This window comes from Oncorhynchus masou, chromosome 9, assembly GCF_036934945.1.
Source record: "Oncorhynchus masou masou isolate Uvic2021 chromosome 9, UVic_Omas_1.1, whole genome shotgun sequence".
In the NCBI taxonomy this organism is placed as follows: Eukaryota; Metazoa; Chordata; class Actinopteri; order Salmoniformes; family Salmonidae; genus Oncorhynchus; species Oncorhynchus masou.
Genome location: NC_088220.1, coordinates 40,369,861 through 40,394,237, shown reverse-complemented (window position 1 = coordinate 40,394,237; position 24,377 = coordinate 40,369,861). Strand labels below are relative to the sequence as shown.

The 24,377-nt window shown below is 42.5% G+C and overlaps 1 protein-coding gene across 1 annotated transcript in view; it reads left to right on the top strand.

Moving 5' to 3' along the window:
* The window catches only part of LOC135545222 (glycine receptor subunit alpha-4-like), a 127,476-nt gene that overhangs the window by 61,054 nt on the left and 42,045 nt on the right, over positions 1-24,377 (top strand). The window contains exons 2-4 of the mRNA XM_064972847.1: positions 19,069-19,202; positions 19,755-19,822; positions 23,444-23,667. Of these exons, the coding sequence (XP_064828919.1) occupies positions 19,069-19,202; positions 19,755-19,822; positions 23,444-23,667 (426 nt within the window). The remainder of the gene's footprint in view (positions 1-19,068; positions 19,203-19,754; positions 19,823-23,443; positions 23,668-24,377) is intronic.

Genomic DNA, 24,377 nt, shown 5'->3' with positions numbered 1-24,377 from the left:
TCAAAAGATTCCATAATCATATCTATGTAGGTTTGCTATTTGGTTGCATCCGGATTGGGGGCTTATCCAGTATTTAATCAAGCCAGTGTTGTGGCTTTTCGAGGTATTTGCTTGCGTAGCTGGCCAATGCATGTTTGGTGTCATTATGTTTTCTCATACATGATACAGTACCGGTCAAAAGTTTGGACACAAAGTTTGGATACTGATTCAAAGGATTTTCTTTATTTTACTAGTTTCTACATTGTAGAATAATAGTGAAGACATCAAAACTATGAAATAACACATATGGAACCATGTAGTAACCAAAAAAGAAACAAATCAAAATATATTTCATATTTCAGATTCTTTGAAGTAGCCACCCTTTGCATTGATGACAGCTTTGCACACTCTTGGCATTCTCTCAACCAGCTTCATGAATATTGCTTGATCCAATAGTCTTGAAGGAGTTCCCACATATGTTGAGCATTTGTTGGCTGCTTTTCCTTCACTCTGTGGTCCAACTCATCCCAAAACATCTGAATTGGGTTGAGGTTGGGGGATTGTGGAGGGTAGGTCATTTGATGCAGCACTCCATCACTCTCCTTCTTTCTCCTGTTGAAAAACAAATGATAGTCCCAAATGATGAGAGTCAACAAATGATGTTGAGATGTGTCTGTTACTTGAACTCTGTGAAGTATTTATTTGGGCTGCAATCTGAGGTGCAGTTAACTCCAATGAACTTATCTTCTGCAGCAGAGGTAACTCTTTGTCTTCCTATCCTGTGGCGGTCCTCATGAGAGCCAGTTTCATTATACCGCTTGATGGTTTTTGCGTGCGACTGCACTTGAAGAAACTTTCAAATTTCTTGAAATGTTCTGTATTGACTGACCTTCTGGTCTTAAAGTAATGATGGGCTGTTTCTCTTTGCTTATTTGATCTGTTCATGCCATAATATAGACGTAGTATTTTACCAAATAGTGCTATCTTCTGTATACACCCACTAGATTCTCACAATTGAAATTAATTCCAGGTGACTACCTCAGGAAGCTGGTTGAGAGAATGCCAAGAGTGTGCAAAGCTGTCATCAAAGCAAATCAAATCAAATGTATTTACATAGCCCTTCTTACATCAGCTGATATCTCAAAGTGCTGTACAGAAACCCAGCCGAAAACCCCAAACAGCAAGCAATGCAGGTGTAGAAGCACGGTGGCTAGTAAAAACTCCCAAGAAAGGCCAAAACCTAGGATGAAACCTAGAGAGAAACCAGGCTTTGAGGGGTGGCCAGTCCTCTTCTGGCTGTGCCGGGTGGAGATTACAACAGAACTTGGCCAAGATGTTAAAATGTTCATAAATGACCAGCATGGTCAAATAATAATATTCACAGTAGTTGTCGAGGGTGCGGCAAGTCAGCACCTCAGGAGTAAATGTCAATTGGCTTTTCATAGCCAATCATTTAAGAGTATCTCTACCAATACTGCTGTCTCTAGAGAGTTGAAAACAGCAGGTCTGGGACAGGTAGCACGTCCGGTGAACAGGTCAGGGTTCCATAGCCGCAGGCAGAACAGTTGAACCTGGAGCAGCAGCACGGCCAGGTGGACTGGGGACAGCAAGGAGTCATCATGCCAGGTAGTCCTGAGGTATGGTCCTAGGGCTCAGGTCCTCCGAGAGAAAGAAAGAGAGAAATAGAGAATTAGAGAGAACATACTTAAATTCACACAGGACACCGGATAAAACAGGAGAAGTACTCCAGCTATAACAAACTGACCCTAGCCCCCCGACACAAACTATTGCAGCATAAATACTGGAGGCTGAGACAAGGAGGGGTCAGGAGACATTGTGGCCCCATCCGATGATACCCCCGGATAGGGCCAAACAGGAAGCATATAACCCCACCCACTTTGCCAAAGCACAACCCCACACCAGTGACTCAAAGTGACGCACCCCTCCTAGGGACGACATGAAAGAGCACCAGTAATCTAGTGACCCCCCCCCCCCTGTAATAAGGTTAGAGGCAGAGAATCCCAGTGGAGAGAGGGGAACCGGCCAGGCGGAGACAGCAAGGGCGGTTTGTTGCTCCAGAGCCTTTCTGTTCACCTTCACACTCATGGGCCAGAGTACACTCAATCATATGACCCACTGAAGAGATGAGTCTTCAGTAAAGACTTTGGTTGCGACCGAGTCTACGTCTCTTACATGGGTAGGCAGACCATTCCATAAAAATTGAGCTTTATAGGAGAAAGCCCTGCCTCCAGCTGTGTGCTTAAAATTCTAGGGACAATTAGGAGGCCTGCGTCTTGTTACCATAGCGTACGTGTAGGTATGTACGGCAGGACAAAATCGGAAAGATAGGTAGGAGCAAGCCCATGTAATGTTTTGTAGGTTAGCAGTAAAACCTTGAAATCAGCCCTTGCCTTAACAGGAAGACAGTGTAAGGAGGCTAGCACTGGAGTAATATGATCACATTTTTTGGTTCTCGTCAGGATTCTAGAAGCCGTATTTAGCACTGAAGTTTATTTTGTGCTTTATCCGGGTAGCTGGAAAGTAGAGCATTGCAGTAGTCTAACCTAGAAGTAACAAAAGCATGGATACATCTTTCTGCATCATTTTTGAAAAGAACATTTGATTTTTGCAATGTTACGTGGATGGAAAAAAAGCTGTCCTTGAAACAGTCTTGATATGTTCGTCAAAAGAGTGATCAGGGTCCAGAGAAACCCTGAGGCCCTTCACAGTTTTATTTGAGACGACTGTACAACCATCAAGATTAATTGTCAGATTCAACAGAAGATCTCTTTGTTTCTTGGGACCTAGAACAAGCATCTCCGTTTTGTCTGAGTTTAAAGCTTGCAGCCATCCACTTCCTTATGTCTGAAACACAGGCTTTTAGCGAGGGCAATTTTGGGGTTTACAATGTTCATTGAAATGTACAGCTGTGTGTCATCCGCTTAGCAGTGAAAGTTAACATTATGTTTTCGAATGACATCCCCAAGAGGTAAAATATATAGTGAAAACAATAGCGGTCCTAAAACGGAACCTTGAGGAACACCAAAATTTACGGTTGATTTGTAAGAGGACAAACCATTCACAGAGAAAAACTTATCTTTCCGACAGATAAGATCTAAACCAGGCCAGAACTTGTCCGTGTAGACCACAAAAGAATGTGGTGATCGATGGTATCAAAAGCAGCACTAAGGTCTAGGAGCACGAGGACAGATGCAGAGCCTCGGTCTGACGCCATTAAACGGTCCTTTACCACCTTCACAAGTGCAGTCTCAGTGCTATGATGGGGTCTAAAACCAGACTGAAGCATTTCATATACATTGTTTGTCTTCAGGAAGGCAGCGAGTTGCTGTGCAACACATTTTTCAAAATATTTTGAGAGGAATGGTGGATTAGTTATAGGCCGATTTAGTTTAAGTATTTTCTGGGTCAAGGTTTGGCTTTTTCAAGAGAGGCTTTTTTACTGCCACTTTTAGTGAGTTTGGTACACATCCGGTGGATAGAGAGCCGTTTAGAGTGGCTCTTTGAAGAATCTAATATCTAAATATATTTGGATTTGTTTAACACTTTTTTGGTTACTACATGATTCCATGTGTGTTATTTCATAGTTTTGATGTCTTCACTATTATTCTACAATGTAGAAAATAGTAAAAATACTGAGAAACCCTTCAATGTGTCAATACTTCTGACTGGTACTGTATTTACAAAAGTATGTGGACACCCCTTCAAATTAGTGGATTTGGCGAAACGAGCACACAGCCATGCAGTCTCCATAGACAAACATTGGCAGTAGAATGGCCTTATAGAAGTGCTCAGTGACTTTCAACATGGCACCGTCATAGGATGCCACTTTTCCAACAAGTCAGTTCGTCAAATATCTGCCCTGCTCGAGCTGTTCCTGTCAACTGTAAGTGCTGTTATTGTGACGTGGAAACATCTAGGAGCAGCAAAGGCTCACAGAAGCTCACAGAACGGGACCGCCAACTGCTGAAGCATGTAAATATCGTCTGTCCTCGGTTGCAACACTTACTACCAAGTTCCAAACTGCCTCTGCAAGCAACGTCAGCACAAGAACTGTTCGTCGGGAGCTTCATGAAATGGGTTTCCATGGCCGAGCAGCCGCACGCACACAAGCCTAAGATCACCATGCGCAATTCCAATTGTCGGCTGGAGTGGTGTAAAGCTTGCCGCCAATGGACTCTGGAGCAGTGGAAACATGTTCTCTGGGGTGATGAATCACACTTCACCACCTGGCAGTCCGACTGATGAATCTGGGTTTTGCCGGATGCCAGGAGAACGCAACCTTCCCCATTGCATAGTGTCAATTGTAAAGTTTGGTGAAGGAGGAATAATGGTCTGGCTCCTTAGTTCCAGAAGAGGGAAATATAAACTTTACACCCTACATTTACATTCTAGATGATTCTGTGCTTCCAACTTTGTGGCAACAGTTTGGGGAAGGCCCTTTCCTGTTTCAGCATGACAATGTCCCTGTGTACAAAGCGAGGTCCATACAAAAATGGTTTGTAGAGATTGGTGTGGAAGAACTTGACTAACGGGCAACTCTCGATCCCATCGAAACATCTTTGAAACGAAGACTGCGAGCCATGCCTAATCACCCAATATCAGTGCTCGACCTCACTAATGCGCGTGGCTGAATGGAAGTCCCAGGAGCAATGTTTAAAACATCTTTTGGAAAGCCTCCCCAGAAGAGTGGAGGCTGTTATAGGGGGACCAACTCCATATTAATTACAGGGTTTGAACACTAGTCGGTGACAACCCTGTGTGCTTGAAAGCTTCAACGAGTCTATGGGACTCAGCAGCAGCAGACAAGTACAGTTCAGAGACTTTGTGATCAGTCTGTTTGGATATTCACGACCCAGGTTACACAGGCCAGACAGCACACAGGGAGCCTCAGGGAGGGAATTGGGGTGGGATAGCCATCCATACTTCACAGGAGGGATCCCGTGTCATGACCGATCCTCTAACAATTGCATCAAAAGCATGGGGAGAAATCAGTGGCATGCCAGCCAGGAGAGATCCATCACACAAGCCAGAGCCTGTGGGCTCCGAAACCGCTCTCTCCCCCTCTATTCTCTCTTTGGCCTGTCGTACCTGTCAGTGGCAGACTGCAAGCCATGCTGGAGCCGGAATCAAAGCCTTCCTCCCCTGGTGTGACATTCAAAGCATTTCAATTGAGCCATCAATCTGTCAAGCCCCACGTCTGCTAAACCAGGCAGGAGTACACAGTGAGAGAGGAGGTGGGGTTGGCTGTGGAGGTACATTGCAGCCTCACTGTAGTTACCCGCTGGGCACAAACTGGCTGAATCAACGTTGTTTTAATGTAATTTGTCAACGTATTGTGACTAAATGTGAAATACATTGGATTTTAAAAAGTAATCAACCAGTGCTGTTTTCCTCTCATTTCGGCCAGCGTTGTAAACATTGAAGTTAGGGTCTGAAAACAAGGCTCCCTAAATTTTATCAGCATAACGAATGTGCGACCCGGGCTGGGAAAATTCTAACTTCCGCGACGCATACAAAGCCCTCCTTTGCCCTCCTTTCGGCAAATCTGACCACGACTACATTTTGTTGCTCCCAGCCTATAGACAGACACTTAAACAGGAAACACCCGTGATCAAGTCTTTTCAACGCTGGTCCGTTCAATCTGATTCCACGCTTCAAGATTGCTTTGATCACATGTACTGGGATATGTTCCGGATAGCGTCGAACAACAACATTGACGTATACGCTGATTCGGTGAGTGAGTTTATTAGCAAGTGCATTGGTGATGTTGTACCAACCGCGACTATTAAAACCTTCCCCAACCAGAAACCATGGATTGATGGCAGCATTTGCGCAAAACTGAAAGCGCAAACCACTGCTTTTAATCATGGCAAGGCGACCGGAAACATGACGGAATACAAACAGTGTAGCTATTCCCTTCGCAAGGCAATCAAACAAGCTAAGCGTCAGTATAGAGACAAAGTAGAGTTGCAATTCAATGGCTCAGTCACGAGATAAATGTGGCAGGGTCTACAGTCAATCACGGACTACAAAAAGAAAACCAGCCCCGCCGCGGACCCCGATGTCTTGCTCCCAGGCAAATTAAACAACTTCTTCGCTCACTTTGAAGACGAAACAGTGCCACCGACACGGCCCGCTACCAAAACCTGTGGGCTCTCCTTCACCACAGCCAACGTGAGTAAAACATTTAAACGTGTTAACCCGCACAATGCTGCAGGCCCAGACTGCATCCCTAGCCACGTCCTCAGAGCATGTGCAGACCAGCTAGCTGGTGTGTTTGCAGACATATTAAAGACTCACTCCAATTTATTTACCGCCCCAATAGGTCCACAGACGACGCAATCACACTGCCCTAACCCATCTGGACAAGAGGAATACCTATGTAAGAATGCTGTTGATCGACTACAGCTTGAAATTTAACACCATAGTACCCTTCAAACTCGTCATTAATTTTGAGACCCTGGGTCTTGACCCCTCCCTGTGCAACTGGGTACTGGACTTTCTGATGGGCCACCCCCAGGTGGTGAGGGTAGGAAACAACATCTCCACCTCTCTGATCCTCAACACTGGGGCCCCACAAGGGTGCATTCTCAGCCCTCTCCTGTACTCCCTGTTCACCAATGACTGCGCGGCCATGCAAGCCTCCAACTCAATCATCAAGTTTGCAGACGACACTACAATGGTAGGCTTGATTACCAACAACGATGAGAGGAACTACAGGGAGGAGGTGACGGCCCTCGGAGTGTGGTGTCAGGAAAACAACCTCACACTCAACGTCAACAAAACAAAAGAGATGATCTTGAACTTCAGGAAACAACAGAGGGAGCACCCCCCCTATCCACATCGACGGGACAGTAGTGGAGAAGGAGGAAAGTTTTAAGTTCCTCGGCATACACATCACGGACAAACTGAAATGGTCCACCCACACAGACAGCGTGGTGAAGAAGGCAGCGCCTCTTCAACCTCAGGAGGCTGAAGAAATTCAGCTTGTCACCAAAAACACTCACAGACTTTTACAGATGCACAATCGAGAGTACCCTGTCGGGCTGTATCACCGCCTGGTACGGCAACTGCTCCGCCCACAACTGCAAGGCTCTCCAGAGGGTAGTGAGGTCTGCACAACACATCCCCGGGGGAAAACTATCTTCCCTCCAAGACACCTACACCACCCACCACCCGTCACAGGAAGGCCAAAAAGATCATCAAGGACAACAACCACCCGAGCCACTGCCTGTTCACCCCATTATCATCCAGAAGGCTAGGTCAGTACAGTTGCATCAAAGCTGGGACCGAGAGACTGAAAAGCAGCTTCTATCTCAAGGCCATCAGACTGTTAAACAGTCATCACTAACATTGAGTGGCTGCTGCCAACATACTGACTCAAATCTCGAGTCAACGTATTTAAGTTGAAGTTTAAATCAAATCAAATCAAATTTGATTGGTCACATACACATGGTTAGCAGACGTTAATGTGAGTGTAGCAACATGCTTGTGCTTCTAGTTCTGACCATGCAGTAATATCTAACAAGTAATCTAACAATTTCACAACAACTACCTTATACACACAAGTGTAAAGGAATGAATAAGAATATGTACATGTAAATATATGGATGAGCGATGGCCGAACGGAATAGGCAAGATGCAGTAGATGGTATAGGGTACAGTATATACATACAGTGCCTTGCGAAAGTATTCGGCCCCCTTGAACTTTGTGACCTTTTGCCACATTTCAGGCTTCAAACATAAAGATATAAAACTGTATTTTTTTGTGAAGAATCAACAACAAGTGGGACACAATTATGAAGTGGAACGACATTTATTGGATATTTCAAACTTTTTTGACAAATCAAAAACTGAAAAATTGTGCGTGCAAAATTATTCAGCCCCTTTACTTTCAGTGCAGCAAACTCTCTCCAGAAGTTCAGTGAGGATCTCTGAATGATCCAATGTTGACCTAAATGACTAATGATGATAAATACAATCCACCTGTGTGTAATCAATTCTCCGTATAAATGCACCTGCACTGTGATAGTCTCAGAGGTCCGTTAAAAGCGCAGAGAGCATAATGAAGAACAAGGAACACACCAGGCAGGTCCGAGATACTGTTGTGAAGAAGCCGGATTTGGATACAAAAAGATTTCCCAAGCTTTAAACATCCCAAGGAGCACTGTGCAAGCGATAATATTGAAATAGAAGGAGTATCAGACCACTGCAAATCTACCAAGACCTGGCCGTCCCTCTAAACTTTCAGCTCATACAAGGAGAAGACTGATCAGAGAGTGCAGCCAAGAGGCCCATGATCACTCTGGATGAACTGCAGAGATCTACAGCTGAGGTGGGAGACTATGTCCATAGGACAACAATCAGTCGTATATTGCACAAATCTGGCCTTTATGGAAGAGTGGCAAGAAGAATGCCATTTCTTAAAGATATCCATAAAAAGTGTTTTTTAAAGTTTGCCACACGCCACCTGGGAGACACACCAAACATGTGGAAGAAGGTGCTCTGGTCAGATGAAACCAAAATTGAACGTTTTGGCAACAATGCAAAACGTTATGTTTGGCGTAAAAGCAACACAGCTCATCACCCTGAACACACCATACCCACTATCAAACATGGTGGTGGCAGCATCATGGTTTGGGCCTGCTTTTCTTCAGCAGGGACAGGGAAGATGGTTAAAATTGATGGGAAGATGGATGGAGCCAAATACAGGACCATTCTGGAAGAAAACCTGATGGAGTCTGCAAAAGACCTGCGACTGGGACGGAGATTTGTCTTCCAACAAGACAATGATCCCAAACATAAAGCAAAATCTACAATGGAATGGTTCAAAAATAAACATATCCAGGTGTTAGAATGGCCAAGTCAAAGTCCAGACCTGAATCCAATCGAGAATCTGTGGAAAGAACTGAAAACTGCTGTTCACAAATACTCTCCATCCAACGTCACTGAGCTCGAGCTGTTTTGCAAGGAGGAATGGGAAAAAAATTCAGTCTGTCGATGTGCAAAACTGATAGAGACATACCCCAAGCGACTTACAGCTGTAATCGCAGCAAAAGGTGGTGCTACAAAGTATTAACTTAAGGGGGCTGAATAATTTTGCACGCCCAATTTTTCAGTTTTTGATTTGTTAAAAAAGTTTGAAATATCCAATAAATGTCGTTCCACTTCATGATTGTGTCCCACTTGTTGTTGATTCTTCACAAAAAAATACAGTTTTATATCTTTATGTTTGAAGCCTGAAATGTGGCAAAAGGTCGCAAAGTTCAAGGGGGCCGAATACTTTCGCAAGGCACTGTATGAGATGAGTAATGTTGGGTATGTAAACATTATATAAAGTGGCATTGTTTAAAAGTGACTAGTGATACATTTATTACATCCCATTTTGTATTATTAACCCGACTAACAGGTTGAAGGTAAATGAAAGTTATTGCTGAGTGAGGTTGGGTTGATGTAGGCCTCATTGACATCTGATTTGCCAAAAGGAAACCATAATTTCAACGTGAAGCTAGTTATGAATACCATTATTCGTCCATGGTTGATAGGATCTTTGGAAGTTTTATATCATGTCGTGTTTGCCTGACTAGTGAGGTAGAGAACAATATCTCATTGAAGGCTAGCTTTTAACTGAATATACTGTTTTAATGTTAATTTAATTTAAAATAAATTAAATGCATTCCATTTTGTAATGATATAGATAATAATGATAAAAAATATATATATTGCAACAACACATCATCAGTAGTGTACAACTAACCTGTCTCACGACGGTCTAAACCCAGCTCACGTTCCCTATTAGTGGGTGAACAATCCAACGCTTGGTGAATTCTGCTTAGGAAGAGCCGACATCGAAAAATAGTTACCATTAGCCTTATAAATAGGATACTGTACCAAAATCATGTTTTTCATAATATACAGAGCCTTCAGAAAGTATTCACACACCTTCACTTTTTCCACATTTTGTTGTGTTACTGGCTGAATTTAAAATGGATAACATTGTTGTCACTGGCCTACACACATGATGCCAAAGGGAATTATGTTCCTCAAATCTGAAACCCCTTTGTTAAGGCAAGCCTAAATAGGTTCAGGAGTTAAAATGTGCTTAGCAAGTCACATAATAAGTTGCATGGATTCCCTCTGTGTGCAATAGTGTTTAACATTATTTTTGAATGAATACCTCATCTCTGTTACTCACACATAAAAGTATCTGTAAGGTTTTTGAATGAATACCTAATCTCTGTTACTCACACATACAAGGTCCTTCAGTCGAGCAGTGAACTTCAAATACAGATTCAACCACATAGACAAATGCCTCGCAAAGAACCTACCTATTGGTAGATTAGTAATAAAAATAAATAAATAAAAAGCAGACACTGAATAATTGTTTTATTTTTTATTTTATTAACCTTTATTTAATTAGAAAAGTCAGTTAAGAACAAATTCTTATTCACAATGACGGCCTACCAAAAGGCAAATGGCATCCTGCGGGGAAGGGGGATTAAAAATCAAAAATGTAATAACAATATAAGACAAAACACACATCACGACAAGAGAGACACCACAACACTACATAAAGAGACCTAAGACAACAACATAGCATGGCAGCAACACATGAAAACACAGCATGGCAGCAACACAACATGGCAGCAGCACAACATGGTAGCAGCACAAAACACGGCACAACAATACGTCACGGGAAGCAGCCACAACTGTCAGTAAGAGTGTTTATGACCAAGTCTTTGAATGAAGATGGAGATAAAACGGTCCAGTTTGAGTGTTTCTTTGCTGCTCGTTCCAGTGAAGCATGGTGAAGTTATTAATTACACTTTGGATGGTGTACACCCAACAAAGATACAGGCATCCTTACTAACTCAGTTTCCAGTAAGGAAGGAAACCGCTCAGGGATTTCACCATGAGGCCAAAGGTGACTTTAAATCAGTGACAGAGTTTAATGGCTGCGATAGGAGAGAACTGAAGACGGATCAACACATTGTAATTACTCCACAGTACTAACCTAATTGACAGAGTATAGCGGTGGCTGCATAATGGGGGCTGAATCATGTTATGGGTATGCTTGTAATCATTAAGGACTGGGAAGTTTTTCAGGATAAAGAATAAACGGAATGGAGAGAAGGACAGGAAAAATCCCAGAGGAAAACCTGGTTTAATTCACCTTTCTGCAGGACAATAACCTGCAAGGCAAAATCTACACAGAACAATGTTTCTGAGTAGTCGAGGTACAGTTTTGACTTAAATTTACTTCAAAATCTATGGCAAGACCTGAAAATGGTTGTATAGCAATGACCAACAATTTGACCGAGCTTGAAGATTTTTGAAAAGAATAATGGGCATTTGTTGCACAATCCAGGTGTGGAATACTCTTACCCAGAAAGACCCACAGCTCTAATTGCTGCCTAAGGTGCTTCTACAGGGGTGTGAGTACATATGTCAATGAGATATTTCCGTATTTCATGTTTATTTTTTTGCTAAAACTGTTTTCACTTCGTGATTATGGGGTATTTTGTGTAGATGAGAGAACAATACATTTAATCAATTTAATCAATAAATTCAGCTGTGGAAAATGTCAAGGGGTAAGAAAAAATTTCTGAAGGCACTGCAATAAAGCTTGATTTGATTTAGTCCTTCTCTTCAAATTAGATTTTTGGTTGAGATGGAGAACTGAATCCAACATAACTTGTAGATTAAATTTGAAATCAACCAACCATCCTTCATATGGGTCTTTCTATGAATAATGAGGCCAATGTGTGAAATTGGGATCAACATTTCTAAATGGTTTGAAACTCAAATAAAAAGGATGTACATGCACATGTACTGAGATGAATAAAAGTTAATATATGCAAATTGGCCCAAAACTCAATGTATTCAAGGACTTTCAGGGACTTTTTCAAGCACTTCATTGTAATTTTCAATAATATCGAGATAAAAAAAAAGGTAGGCCATTACCAATTTCAGAATAATACATTTGTTGCATTGATATCAAAATGATTATTACATTGTAAAATATGTGGGTATAATGTGGACATTGCCTTACTAAACAGATTGGATGCATGCATGGCAATTGTTTTGTAGCCTAAGTGGCTCGAAGCAGAGACACATAATAAAGCCAACAACATTAGCATTAATCTCACCATTTTAATCTCACCATCGCAGTTTTTATAATGATAAAGTAACCAAAAACCAGGTTCCTTTTTTATTGGAAAGATTTGAAAGCCAAGATGAAGCCAACAAATGTTGTCATCTTCATAATAACTGCACATAGTTTTACCGCAACAGAGTAGTGCAACACTCTTCAATTGAAGCGCAGGAAACAAACGAAAACAAAATTAAATCACAGAAAAATTATATAAGGAAGCAGGAAGACTTAGAAATTGTTAGCAATAATTACAACGACGTTTCAAGCACCAAATTGAGGAAATGTCTGATTTTCTAGGTAGGCCTATTCCAGTAATTTAATTTCTGAGCTCCATATTCATGGAGGCTACTTCAAGCCCCTTGTATTGTTTAAAATTGTATATATCATGTTATTTCATTACCAGATAATGTTGTGAATAAGCCCACTAGGCTATGTAATCTGTTGTCATTATATCCAGAATAATTCATAGGAATAGCGTTGGGTGTTGCACAATAGTCTATCCTACTAAATTGTGCACAGTAGACTAGGTGTCCAATCCGAGGTACAAAAACATATGGAAACGTGAACATATTACCTTAATACTTTCTCTGATAAAACGAATGAGACCCTGTTGTAAATCAAGCAGACAACAACAGATGATCAACATCAATTCTCTAGGGATACTAGATTGAATGTGGATACAGGCACAACCCAACTAGCACAGTGGATCTGGGCTGATTCCGGCTGAGAGTCAGGGCACTCGGCTAAGAGTCAAACTCGGCTGACATCAAGTGGTCCGAATCTGGGCCGCCTTCGGCGGTATTAAGCTTGGGCCAATTCCAGTGTGAGTTATCTGGCCCAAATGTATTACATGGGGCTCGGGCCGATTGGGGCTACTCTCTGGCAGATGATTACACTGGCTGCTCTATGTAATTAACATTTCATAATTGATTTTTCCATATTTTCTCATTATTTTTGTGTTCAAAAAAATACAATTAACATTTAAATGAAATTCTTTTAAGAGTCCTGTGTAGTATTTTATTATTTTGATACTTTGTGCAATTCAATTGATAAGAATTAAAAACTGTGTGGATGGAGCCTGCCAAGTGGCAGAGCAGTCTAAGACACTGCATCGCAGTGCAAACTGCATTGCTACAGATGTTGGTTTGAGACCCGTGCCTGCCGCGACCGGTAGACCCATGAGACGAAGCACAAATGGCCCAGCGTCGTCCAAGTTAGGGGTTTGGCCGGCCGGGATGTCCTTTTCCCATCGCGTTGCAGCAACTCCTGTGGCGGGTAGCTCCTGATTTCTTTGCGACTTGCGGTAACTCTCTGTAGTAGTGAGAAAATAGTGAGAAAATGTTGGAAACATGAACTTGCTTGACCATGCTGTAGGTCATGTAACTGTTTGTTACATGTAATATGCTTTGGGGACTTTACAGGACAGAGGTTGATCTCTGGTTTTGTGATGAAACAAAGATGTGGCGGAATTTATTCTGGCCTTAGGCCTACATTATTTATCATGGTCACAATTCATATGAACTAACAGTTTATGGAGCAAACTATGCAATTATCACAACACATACTGTTGTAATAGGGCTTTTCTCTGTCTTGTCTTCCGCATTAATTTTTCCCACGCACCGCTATTGTGTAAGAAAAGTTTGAGTAGTGGTATTCTACCGTTTTCAGCTGTGACCTCTGTATCCTAACACTGCAGCAAAATGTCAAACCAAAAAAATGCAAGAAAAAAAAATACAAGAAATCAAGAACGGCGGAATGAATCTGCCAACCTATACACAATTTATATACAGTAAGATTAGCTAAGAATTATATGTGTAGCAGTAGATTTATTAGAGTCAGCTATGTCAAGAATCCAGTGTAGAAATACATATGTTCATTGTCTCTATAGAATGGGACAGCAGCTTTTACCGTGTGTGTGTGGGTGTGTCTGTGAGTGTGTGTGTATGTGCGTGTGTTTGTGAGTATGAGGTGTGTGATAACTTGTGTGTGTGTTTTGTGTGAGTGAGTATGCATCACCTGGTAGACTGCTAGTGATGGCTATTCAATAGTCTGATGGCCTGGTAATAGAAGTTGTTTTTTAGTCTCTCGGTCTTAGCACCTGTACTGTCTCCGTCTGTTGGACGGTCGCCGAGTGAACAGTCCATGGCTCAGGTGGCAGAGGTCTTTAATGTTCTTCTTGGCCTTCCCTTGACACCGGTTGCTGCAGGCAGCGTGCCCCCAGTAATGTGTTGGGCACCACCCTCTGGAGAGTCATGCGGTTGAGGGCAGAGAAATATATTTACTTGTGTAATTTAACACAATTTCAGCGCATACATAGTTCTGATAATTATGTTGAACTTTTACTGAACAAAAATATTTAAAGTGTTGGTCCCATGTTTCATGATCTGAAATAAAAAATCCCCAAAATTTTCCATAAGCAACAGAAACATTATTTCTCTAAAATTGCAGTCAGGTGGACTGGGGACAGCAAGGAGTCATCATGTCAGGTAGTCCTGAGGCATGGTCCTAGGGCTCAGGTCCTCCGAGAGAGAGAGAGAAAGAAAGAAATAAAGAAAGAGAGAATTAGAGAGAGCACACTTAAATTCACACAGGACACCGAATAGGACAGGAGAAGTACTCCAGATATAACAAACTGACCCTAGCCCCCGACACATAAACTACTGCAGCATAAATACTGGAGGCTGAGACAGGAGGGGTCAGGAGACACTGTGGCCCCATCCGAGGACACCCCCGGACAGGGCCAAACAGGAAGGATATAACCCCACCCACTTTGCCAAAGCACAGTCCCCACACCACTAGAGGGATATCTTCAACCACCAACTTACCATCCTGAGACAAGGCCGAGTATAGCCCACAAAGATCTCCGCCACGGCACAACCCAAGGGGGGGGGGGCGCCAACCCAGACCGGAAGATCACATCAGTGACTCAACCAACTCAAGTGACGCACCCCTCCTAGGGATGGCATGAAAGAGCACCAGTAAGCCAGTGACTCAGCCAATGTAATAGGGTTAGAGGCAGAGAATCCCAGTGGAGAGATGGGAACCGGCCAGGCGTAGACAGCAAGGGCGGTTTGTTGCTCCAGAGCCTTTCCGTTCACCTTCACACTCCTGGGCCAGACTACACTCAATCATATGACCCACTGACGAGATGAGTCTTCAGTAAAGACTTAAAGGTTGAGACTGAGTTTGCGTCTCTGACATGGGTAGGCAGACCATTCCATAAAAACTGAGCTCTATAGGAGAAAGCCCTGCCTCCAGCTGTTTGCTTGGAAATTCTAGGGACAATTAGGAGGCCTGCGTCTTGTGACCGTAGCGTACGTGTAGGTATGTACGGCAGGACCAAATCAGAGAGATAGGTAGGAGCAAGCCCATGTAATCCGTTGTAGGTTAGCAGTAAAACCTTGAAATCAGCCCTTGCCTTGACAGAAAGCCAGTGTAGGGAGGCTAGCACTTGAGTAATATGATGAAATATTTTGGTTCTAGTCAGGATTCTAGCAGCCGTATTTAGCACTAACTGAAGTTTATTTAGTGCTTTATCCGGGTAGCTGGAAAGTAGAGCATTGCAGTAGTCTAACCTTGAAGTGACAAAAGCATGGATTAATTTTTCTACATCATTTTTGGACAGAAAGTTTCTGATTTTTGCAATGTTACGTAGATTGGAAAAAAGCTGTCCGATAGGAAATCAGGGAACTCAATGAGGAACGCTGTATATGGCCCAGGAGGCCTGTAAACAGTAGCTATAAAAGTAGGCTGCATAGATTTCATGACTAGAAGCTCAAAAGACGAAAATGTCTTTCTTGGGCGGGGTAAATTGAAATTTTCTATCGTAAATGTTAGCAACACCTCCGCCTTTGCGGGATGTACGGGGGATATGGTCACTAGTGTAGCCAGGAGGTGAGGCCTCATTTAACACAGTAAATTCTTCAAGCTTAAAGCCATGTTTCAGTCAGGCCAATCACATCAAGATTATGATCAGTGATTAGTTCATTGAAGTAAGGGATCTAACATTAAGTAGCCCTATTTTGAGATGTGAGGTATCTTGATCTCTTTCAATAATGACAGGAATGGAGGAGGACTTTATCCTAGTGAGATTGCTAAGGCGAACACCGCCATGTTTAGTTTTGCCCAACCTAGGTCGAGGCAGAGACACGGTCTCAATGGTGATAGCTGAGCTGACTACACTGACTGTGCTAGTGGCAGACTCCACTATGCTGGCAGGCTGGCTAACAGCCTACTGCCTGGCCTGCACCCTATCTCATTGTGGAGCTAGAGGAGTTAGAGCCCTGTCTATGTTGGTAGATAAGATGAGAGCACCCCTCCAGCTAGGATGGAGTCCGTCACTCCTCAGCAGGTCAGGCTTGGTCCTGTTTGTGGGTGAGTCCCAGAAAGAGGTCCAATTATCTACAAATTCTATCTTTTGGGAGGGGCAGAAAACAGTTTTCAACCAGCGATTGAGTTGTGAGACTCTGCTGTAGAGCTCATCACTCCCCCTAAGTGGGAGGGGGCCAGAGACAATTACTCGATGCCGACACATCTTTCTAGGTGAATTACACGCTGAAGCTATGTTGCACTTGGTGATCTCTGACTGTTTCATCCTAACATTGTTGGTGCCGACGTGGATAACAATATCTCTATACTCTCTACACTCGCCAGTTTTAGCTTTCGCCAGCACCATCTTCAGATTAGCCTTAACGTCGGTAGCCCTGCCCCCTGGTAAACAGTGTATGATCGCTGGATGATTCGTTTTAAGTCTAATACTGCGGGTAATGGAGTCGCCAATGACTAGAGTTTTCAATTTGTCAGAGCTAATGGTGGGAAGCTTCGGCGTCTCAGACCCCGTAACGGGAGGAGTAGAGACAAGAGAAGGCTCGGCCTCTGACTCCGACTCACTGCTTAATGGGGAAAACCGGTTGAAAGTTTCTGTCTGCTGAATGAGCGACACCGGTTGAGCATTCCTACAGCATTTCCTTCCAGAAACCGTGAGAAAGTTGTCCGGCTGCGGGGACCGTGCGAGGGAATTTATGCTAACGTTACTATCTGTACTTACTGGTGGCACAGACGCTGTTTCATCCTTTCCTACACTGACATTACCCTTTCCTAACGATTGTGTCTGAAGCTGGGCTCGTTCTCCTGTATAGTATTATGAGTACAGCGACTGCAATTAGAAGGCATCATGTTAATGTTACTACTTAGCTTCGGCTGTTGGAGGTCCTGACGAACCATGTCCAGATAAAGCGTCCGGAGTGAAAAAGTTGAGGGAAAAAAATAAATATATAAATGGTAATTAAAAGTAAAAACCGTAAAGTTGTCAGGTAGCAAAATAGGTTGGCAACAAAACGCACAGCAACACGTAAACAAGTCTGCAAGTTGTATCAAGAATCTGATTAAACAGCATGATCATTACACAGTTGCACATTGTGCTGGGGACAATAAAAAGCCATTCTAAAATGTGCAATTCTGTCACACAAAACAATGCCACAGATGTGGCAAGTTTTAAAGGGAGCGTGCAATTGGCATGCTGACTGCAGGAATGTCTACCAGAGCTGTTACCAGAGAATTGAATGTTGAATTTCTCTACCAAAACGCATCCAACGTCATTATAAGAACTTGCCAGAATGTTCAACCGGCCTCACAAACGCAGACCACGTGCATGGGGTTGTGTGGGTGTAATGGATGTGAAATGGCTAGCTCGTTAGCGGTGGTGCGCTCTAAATAGCGTTTCAATCGGTGATGTCACCTGCTCTGAGACCTTGAAGTTGTGGTTCCCCTTGCTCTGCAAGAGCTGTGGCTTTTGTGGAGCGATGGATGATGATGCTTCGTGGGTGACTGTTGTTGATGTGTGCAGAGGGTCCCTGGATCACGCCCGGGTATGGGCGAGGGGACGGTCTAAAGTTATACTGTTACCTTGGTGCCGTGACCCGGATCACTGGTTGCTGCGGAAAAGGAGGAGGTCAAAAGGGGGGTGAGTGTAACGGATGTGAAATGGCTAGCTAGTTAGCGGTGGTGCACGCTAAATAGCGTTTCAATCGGTGACGTCACTTGCTCTGAGACCTTGAAGTAGTAGTTCCCCTTGCCCTGCAAGGGCCGCGGCTTTTGGGGAGCGATGGGTAACGATGCTTCGTAGGTGACTGTTGTTGATGTGTGCAGAGGGTCCCTGGTTTGAGTCCGGGTATGGGCGAGGGGACGGTCTAAAGTTATACTGTTACATGGGCATGCAGTTTGTGGTTTGCTGATGTCAATGTTGTGAACCGAGTGCTCCCATGGTAGCGGTGGGATTATGGTATGGGCAGGCATAAGCTACGGACATCGAACACAATTGCAATCTATCAATGGCAATTATAATGGACAGAAATACCTTGACCATATCCTGAGATCCATTTCTTTTAAGGTGTCTGTGACCAATTCTCAGACGTGAAATCTATAGATTAGGGCCGAATAACTGTATTTTAATTGACTGATATGAACTGTAAATCAGTGAAATCTTAGAAATTGTTGCATCTTGCGTTTGTATTTTACTTCAGTATAGATTGATGTAACATCCTGTTAGTCAAGTTAATTCCACGTATTTAAGTTGAAGTATTACCCTAATTTCAATGTTTAAAACGATGGTTGAAGTGAGATGACAACAGTACTGGTTGATTTATTTGTTCAAATCCAATGTATTTTCCATGTTGATTCGACGTCACAATATGTTGACGAATTACGTTGAAAAAGTGTTTTCCCAGTGGGTAGGTTCTATTAAACACAATATGTCCCGAACATCACGTGAAATTAGATGGGTTTTCCTTGTTGTTTTCTCCCTATGTATTCCACTGATACCGGTCAAAGTTTCTTGTTTTCTAACTATTGCTTCTTCCTCCTTCGCTTTCTCTCCTCTCCTCTCTTTCTTTGTCTTTGTTTTTGTTTTTCTTCAGACTGGGCTCCTGTAAAGAGGAGATAAAGTCCCCCAGTAGGACAGTCCCCTCCTCGCAGTCGCCGTCTGACTTCCTGGACAAGCTCATGGGGAAAAGGTCTGGCTATGACGCTCGCATCAGACCCAACTTCAAAGGTACGTCAAAAAGTATGTTCAGAAGTAGGCCACAGCTCCCATAAAAAATACTGAAACTTCACTAAATTAATGCAAGCAGACAGCCACCGGTAAAAAAAAGTAAGATAGGACTTACCTGTAGAAATGGATAGGAAGCTTGGAACTGCACATTCCATGTGGTTGCCTAACTTAGAATTCCATATACCAATGTGATGCATTTTTTGTTAGCCTAGTTCTCTGTTGAAAAGTTAAACAAAGTGATTCATGCCTAGTTTTTCAACTTGTAAAGCGACAGGAGAGACACAGTATTCCGTACTAGAGAGCCACTGGAATCAGTACACACTACTACAGCAGTCGTTCCCCACCATAACCCATCTACAATTGTGTCGTACACATTTCATACTTGCTCAAAATCATAGAGGTGACAACAAGACACTCTCCACTTCTTGCACATACAAAAACCAGTGTCATTCAAATATTTAAAAATAATCTTTCTGAAACCTTTTTACAGCAGGTCAAAACAGTGAAAGGATTATTCCATATATGATGGATTTTATTTTGGTTCTTTTTCAGGTCCGCCTGTGAATGTCACCTGCAATATCTTCATCAACAGCTTTGGGTCCATCACAGAAACGACTATGGTGAGAAAACACGTCTGAGAAAAGTCAAATGAGTTCATTGAATTTCCGTAGTCAATTAACGTCCTGGAATTGGAATCCATACATTTTCAAGCTTAATCATTGAATATGTTGCCGACTACTGCTGTCCGGAACAGGTCTCTCTTGCAAAAGAGATTAATCTCAGACACAAACCTATAAAAAAGAAAGGTGAAATGAAATGTTGAAATGAATATGCACATTAAACAAAATACCATAATTATCCAGGAATCATGATAACCCTAAGCCAGTCTCGTTTTTCAGTATAATCATGAATTACCTCGATAAGGATCATATTTGAGCAGGTTTACACTAGCTAAATCCCAGAATTTACAAAAGAGAAATGTGAACGCTCTCCTCCAGTTAATATAATACCTGTTCATTCCTAACCTTTGGCCTGCTCAGTATTGGAGCAATTCCCTCACCTCTCTCCCTTTATTTCCTCGAGCCTATCAGAGCAATCTTCAGAGAACAGTGGGTCAGTGATGTTCTGATAATGAACAGTCCACTCTGCAATTAAAATGAAGAATTGGGGAAAGTGCTTGGTCAGTAGATTGTAGCAGTAAGCTGTTAAAAGATATTTGGGCCCTGAGGGCTTAACCCCAGCTTAGTTCAGCGTGGACAGAGAGGACACTAATGATGTCACTGGATGCTGTGGCCCAGTGTTTGTTGTGCTGTCCTTAGTGTATTTGTGATAACTCATGGGAACGGAGACAGACAGTTTAAAACTGCCAGGGAAGAACACAGCCACAGTCTCTCATTACCATGAGCATTTACTAGAATGATTTACTTGAATAACTACCGTGACTAAATGAGGACATGTACTTTTTGTCGACCCAATTTCAAAATAGCTGTTAATTTTGCTTCACATAAAGCTGATATTTGTCATTTCAACAGGCACTGAACAATACTTGGATTAAGCCAGAATCTGGTACCTCAGCCTGCACTACAGATAACTGCTAAAATAAAGGAAACACTTGAGTAAATGAGGGGTACAACGTATATTGAAAGCAGGTGCTTCCACACAGGTGTGGTTCCTGAGATAATTAAGCAATTAACATCCCATGCTAACAAGTCTGCTACAGTACACACGTTGCCACCAGCATTGTGTCAATGTGACATTTTACCTGCTACACCAAAAACCTATTGAAATCTACATTTTTTCACTCATTATTTTCATTCACAAGGTAGAATGAACACGCGAATCAGCCCTCAAGAATTGAACCTTGGCGATTCTTGAGTTTGGATGCTGCCATTGGACGTGATGCAATGCGGGCAGTGTAGACACTCTAATGTACTTGTCCTCTTGCTCAGTTGTACACCAAGGCCTCTCTCTCCTCTTTCTATTCTGGTTAGAGTCAGTTTGTGCTGTTCTGTGAAGGGAGTAGTACACAGCATTGTACGAGATCTTCAGTTTCTTGGCAATATCTCGCATGGAATAGCCTCCATTTCTCAGAACAAGAATAGACCGAATGGTTTCAGAAGCAAGGTCTTTGTTTCTGGCCATTTTAAGCCTGTAATCGAACCCACAAATGCTGATGCTCCAACTAGTCTAAAGGCAAGTTTTATTGCTTCTTTAATCAGAACAACAGTTTTCATATTTGCTAACATAATTGCAAAAGGATTTCAAAATGATCAACTTGGATTAGCTAACACAATGTGTCATTGGAACGCAGGAGTGATGGTTGCTGATAATGGGCCTCTGCTATGTAGATATTCCATAAACAATCAGCTGTTTCCAGCTACAATAGTCATTTACAACATTAACAATGTCTACACTGTTTTTCGAATCAAATCAAATTTGATTGGTCACATACACATGGTTAGCAGATGTTAATGCGAGCGTATCTAACAAGTAATTTAACAATTTCACAACAACTACCTTATACACACAAGTGTAAAGGAATGAATAAGAATATGTACATGTAAATATATGGATGAGCGATGGCCGAATGGCATAGGCAAGATGCAGTAGATGGTATAGTACAGTATATACATATGAGATGAGTAATGTAGGGTATATAAACATAATAAAAAGTGGCATGTTTAAAGTGACTAGTGATACATTTATTACATCCAATTTTGAATTATTAAAGTGGCTAGAGATTTGAGTCAGTATGTTGGCAGCAGCCACTCAATGTTATTGATGGCTGTTTAACAGTCTGATGGCCTTGAGATAGAAGCTGTTTTTCAGTCTCTCGGTCCCAGTTTTTATGCACTTGTACTGACCTCGCCTTCTGGATGATAGCGGGGTGAACAGTCAGTGGTTCAGGTGGTTGTTGTCCATGATGATCTTTTTGGCCTTCCTGTGACATCGGGTAGTGTAGGTGTCCTGGAGGGCAGGTAGTTTGCCCCCGGTGATGCGTTGTGCAGACCTCACAACCCTCTGGAGAGCCTTGCGGAGGAGTTGCCGTACCAGGCGGTTATACAGCCCGACAGGATGCTCTCGATTGTGCATCTGTAAAAGTTTACGGGTGTTTTTGGTGACAAGCCAAATTTCTTCAGTCTCCTGAGATTGAAGAGGAGCTGTTGCGGCTTCTTCACCACGCTGTCTGTGTGGGTGAAACATTTCAGTTTGTCCGTGATGTGTCAGCCGAGGAACTTAAAACTATTTCTGATCAATTTGATGTTGTTTTAATGGACAAAAAAGTTGCTTTTCTTTCAAAAAGAAGGACATTTCTAAGTGACCCCAAACTTTTGAACGGTTAAGACCTTTTTTGAAAGAGCACAGTTTGAAAGATATGGCAAATAGAAATCAAACAGGATGGACATCAGAAATAGATGGGAGAGGTTGAGGGTAGAGGAAGGACAGGAGTAAAAACAAACCAAATGGAACTATTGTAAAATATACTGTGACCATAAAATGTATATAGTATGAATAAGCTGGAAATAAAGGCCTAAGGTTTGTTGTTCACTAGTTTGCTCCAATTGGGGGAGGGGTTTTAGGGTTGGTGGGTAATAAAGGAAATATATATTTTTTAAGATATTTCTTTATATGTATTTATATGTGTATGTACGTGTAGGTATGTGTATGTATATGTATGTTATATATATATATATATATATTTGCAAAAAATATATGAGGGACTGGAAGTGATGCAGACAATTTCATTGACAATCTATCTGCAATATTAAAGATAATCTACCCCTAAAAGAAATACTAAAAATAAATAATTCAAATCAGTCTGATCAAGATACACATTATTTTCGAAGTATAAATACACCCTACATTTCAAAGAACTAATTGAAAATAAGCTTCCCTTTGTCGCATTGGCTTTTGTATAATTAACAACGGCAAAGGTTATTCATTTAATCAGACTTCGCACTTCAGAGACAGACTATCATGAACAAAACATGCTAATTAAATAATTGAAACCTGGCAACAGTATCATGGCTCAACCTCGATGTATCTTCTGCAATTCCTCACATCCCATCACCTCGCCTCCTTCTCAACAGCATTCAAGGAGAAGGCCCAAAGTTCATCCCTTCTGACATCTTCTCCTATGCGCTTTGAGGAGGAGGCGAGGAAAGAGGATGCGATGCGAAGAATCGAGAAAAGATTAATTGAGAAAGAGCCAATGAGTCAATTTCTTGGTCAATCCACAGGACTACAGGCTCAATGTGTTCCTACGGCAAAAATGGAACGATCCCCGATTGGCTTACCAGGAGTACCCGGACAACTCCTTGGACCTGGATCCCTCCATGTTGGACTCCATCTGGAAGCCTGACCTGTTCTTCGCTAACGAGAAGGGGGCTAACTTTCATGAGGTCACCACTGACAACAAACTGCTGCGGATATTCCAAGATGGGAGCGTACTATATAGCATCAGGTGAGCAGAGGCAGTTCGGTCTGTGACCACAGAGGGAGCAATTGAGTTATTCAAGACAATTCTGCCTATGGCCGAAGGGGAAGCTAGTGAGTTATTCAAATCAATTCTGCCTGTGGTCAAAGAGGACGCCAGTGATTTATTCATTACGATAACTTTGATACCAATATACTGTATTAGCCCCTCAACCCATACACTGCTGTGAGTTGATATATCTCTCCTCCATCAACATTCTTGACCCCATGAAGGGAATTGAAAAATATGCAGTTAAGCATGCCATATTGATTACAATGGCAGATGTATCCGCTAACAGTCATCACACACTAGTCCAAATACATTTTCGTAGCTACCTCTCTGAGCTAAGGATAAATTACAGGCTCATTCGTCATTGTATTTTTGGGCCTCGTATTGCACGATATCGCAGTAGCAATAGCAATGGAGGCTCCTGCGAGTAGCATAGAGCTAGTGGCTCTCGTCGCTCCTCTGGGCAATGCATTACAACAGGTAATTACACAGCTTCTCTTCAAACCCAAACTCCCTAATAGCTCCGTCTCTTCCTCACGGCTCCTTGAAGACTCAATGCGTCAGCGCTGCAATAAATAAAGGGAAGCATGTGTCTACCAATTAGTTTGCTATTACAGCAAAGCCCTGTAACCAAATGGCACCGTAACTCATGGCATCCTTTGCAATTTGCCTTTTTTGATAATCGGAGA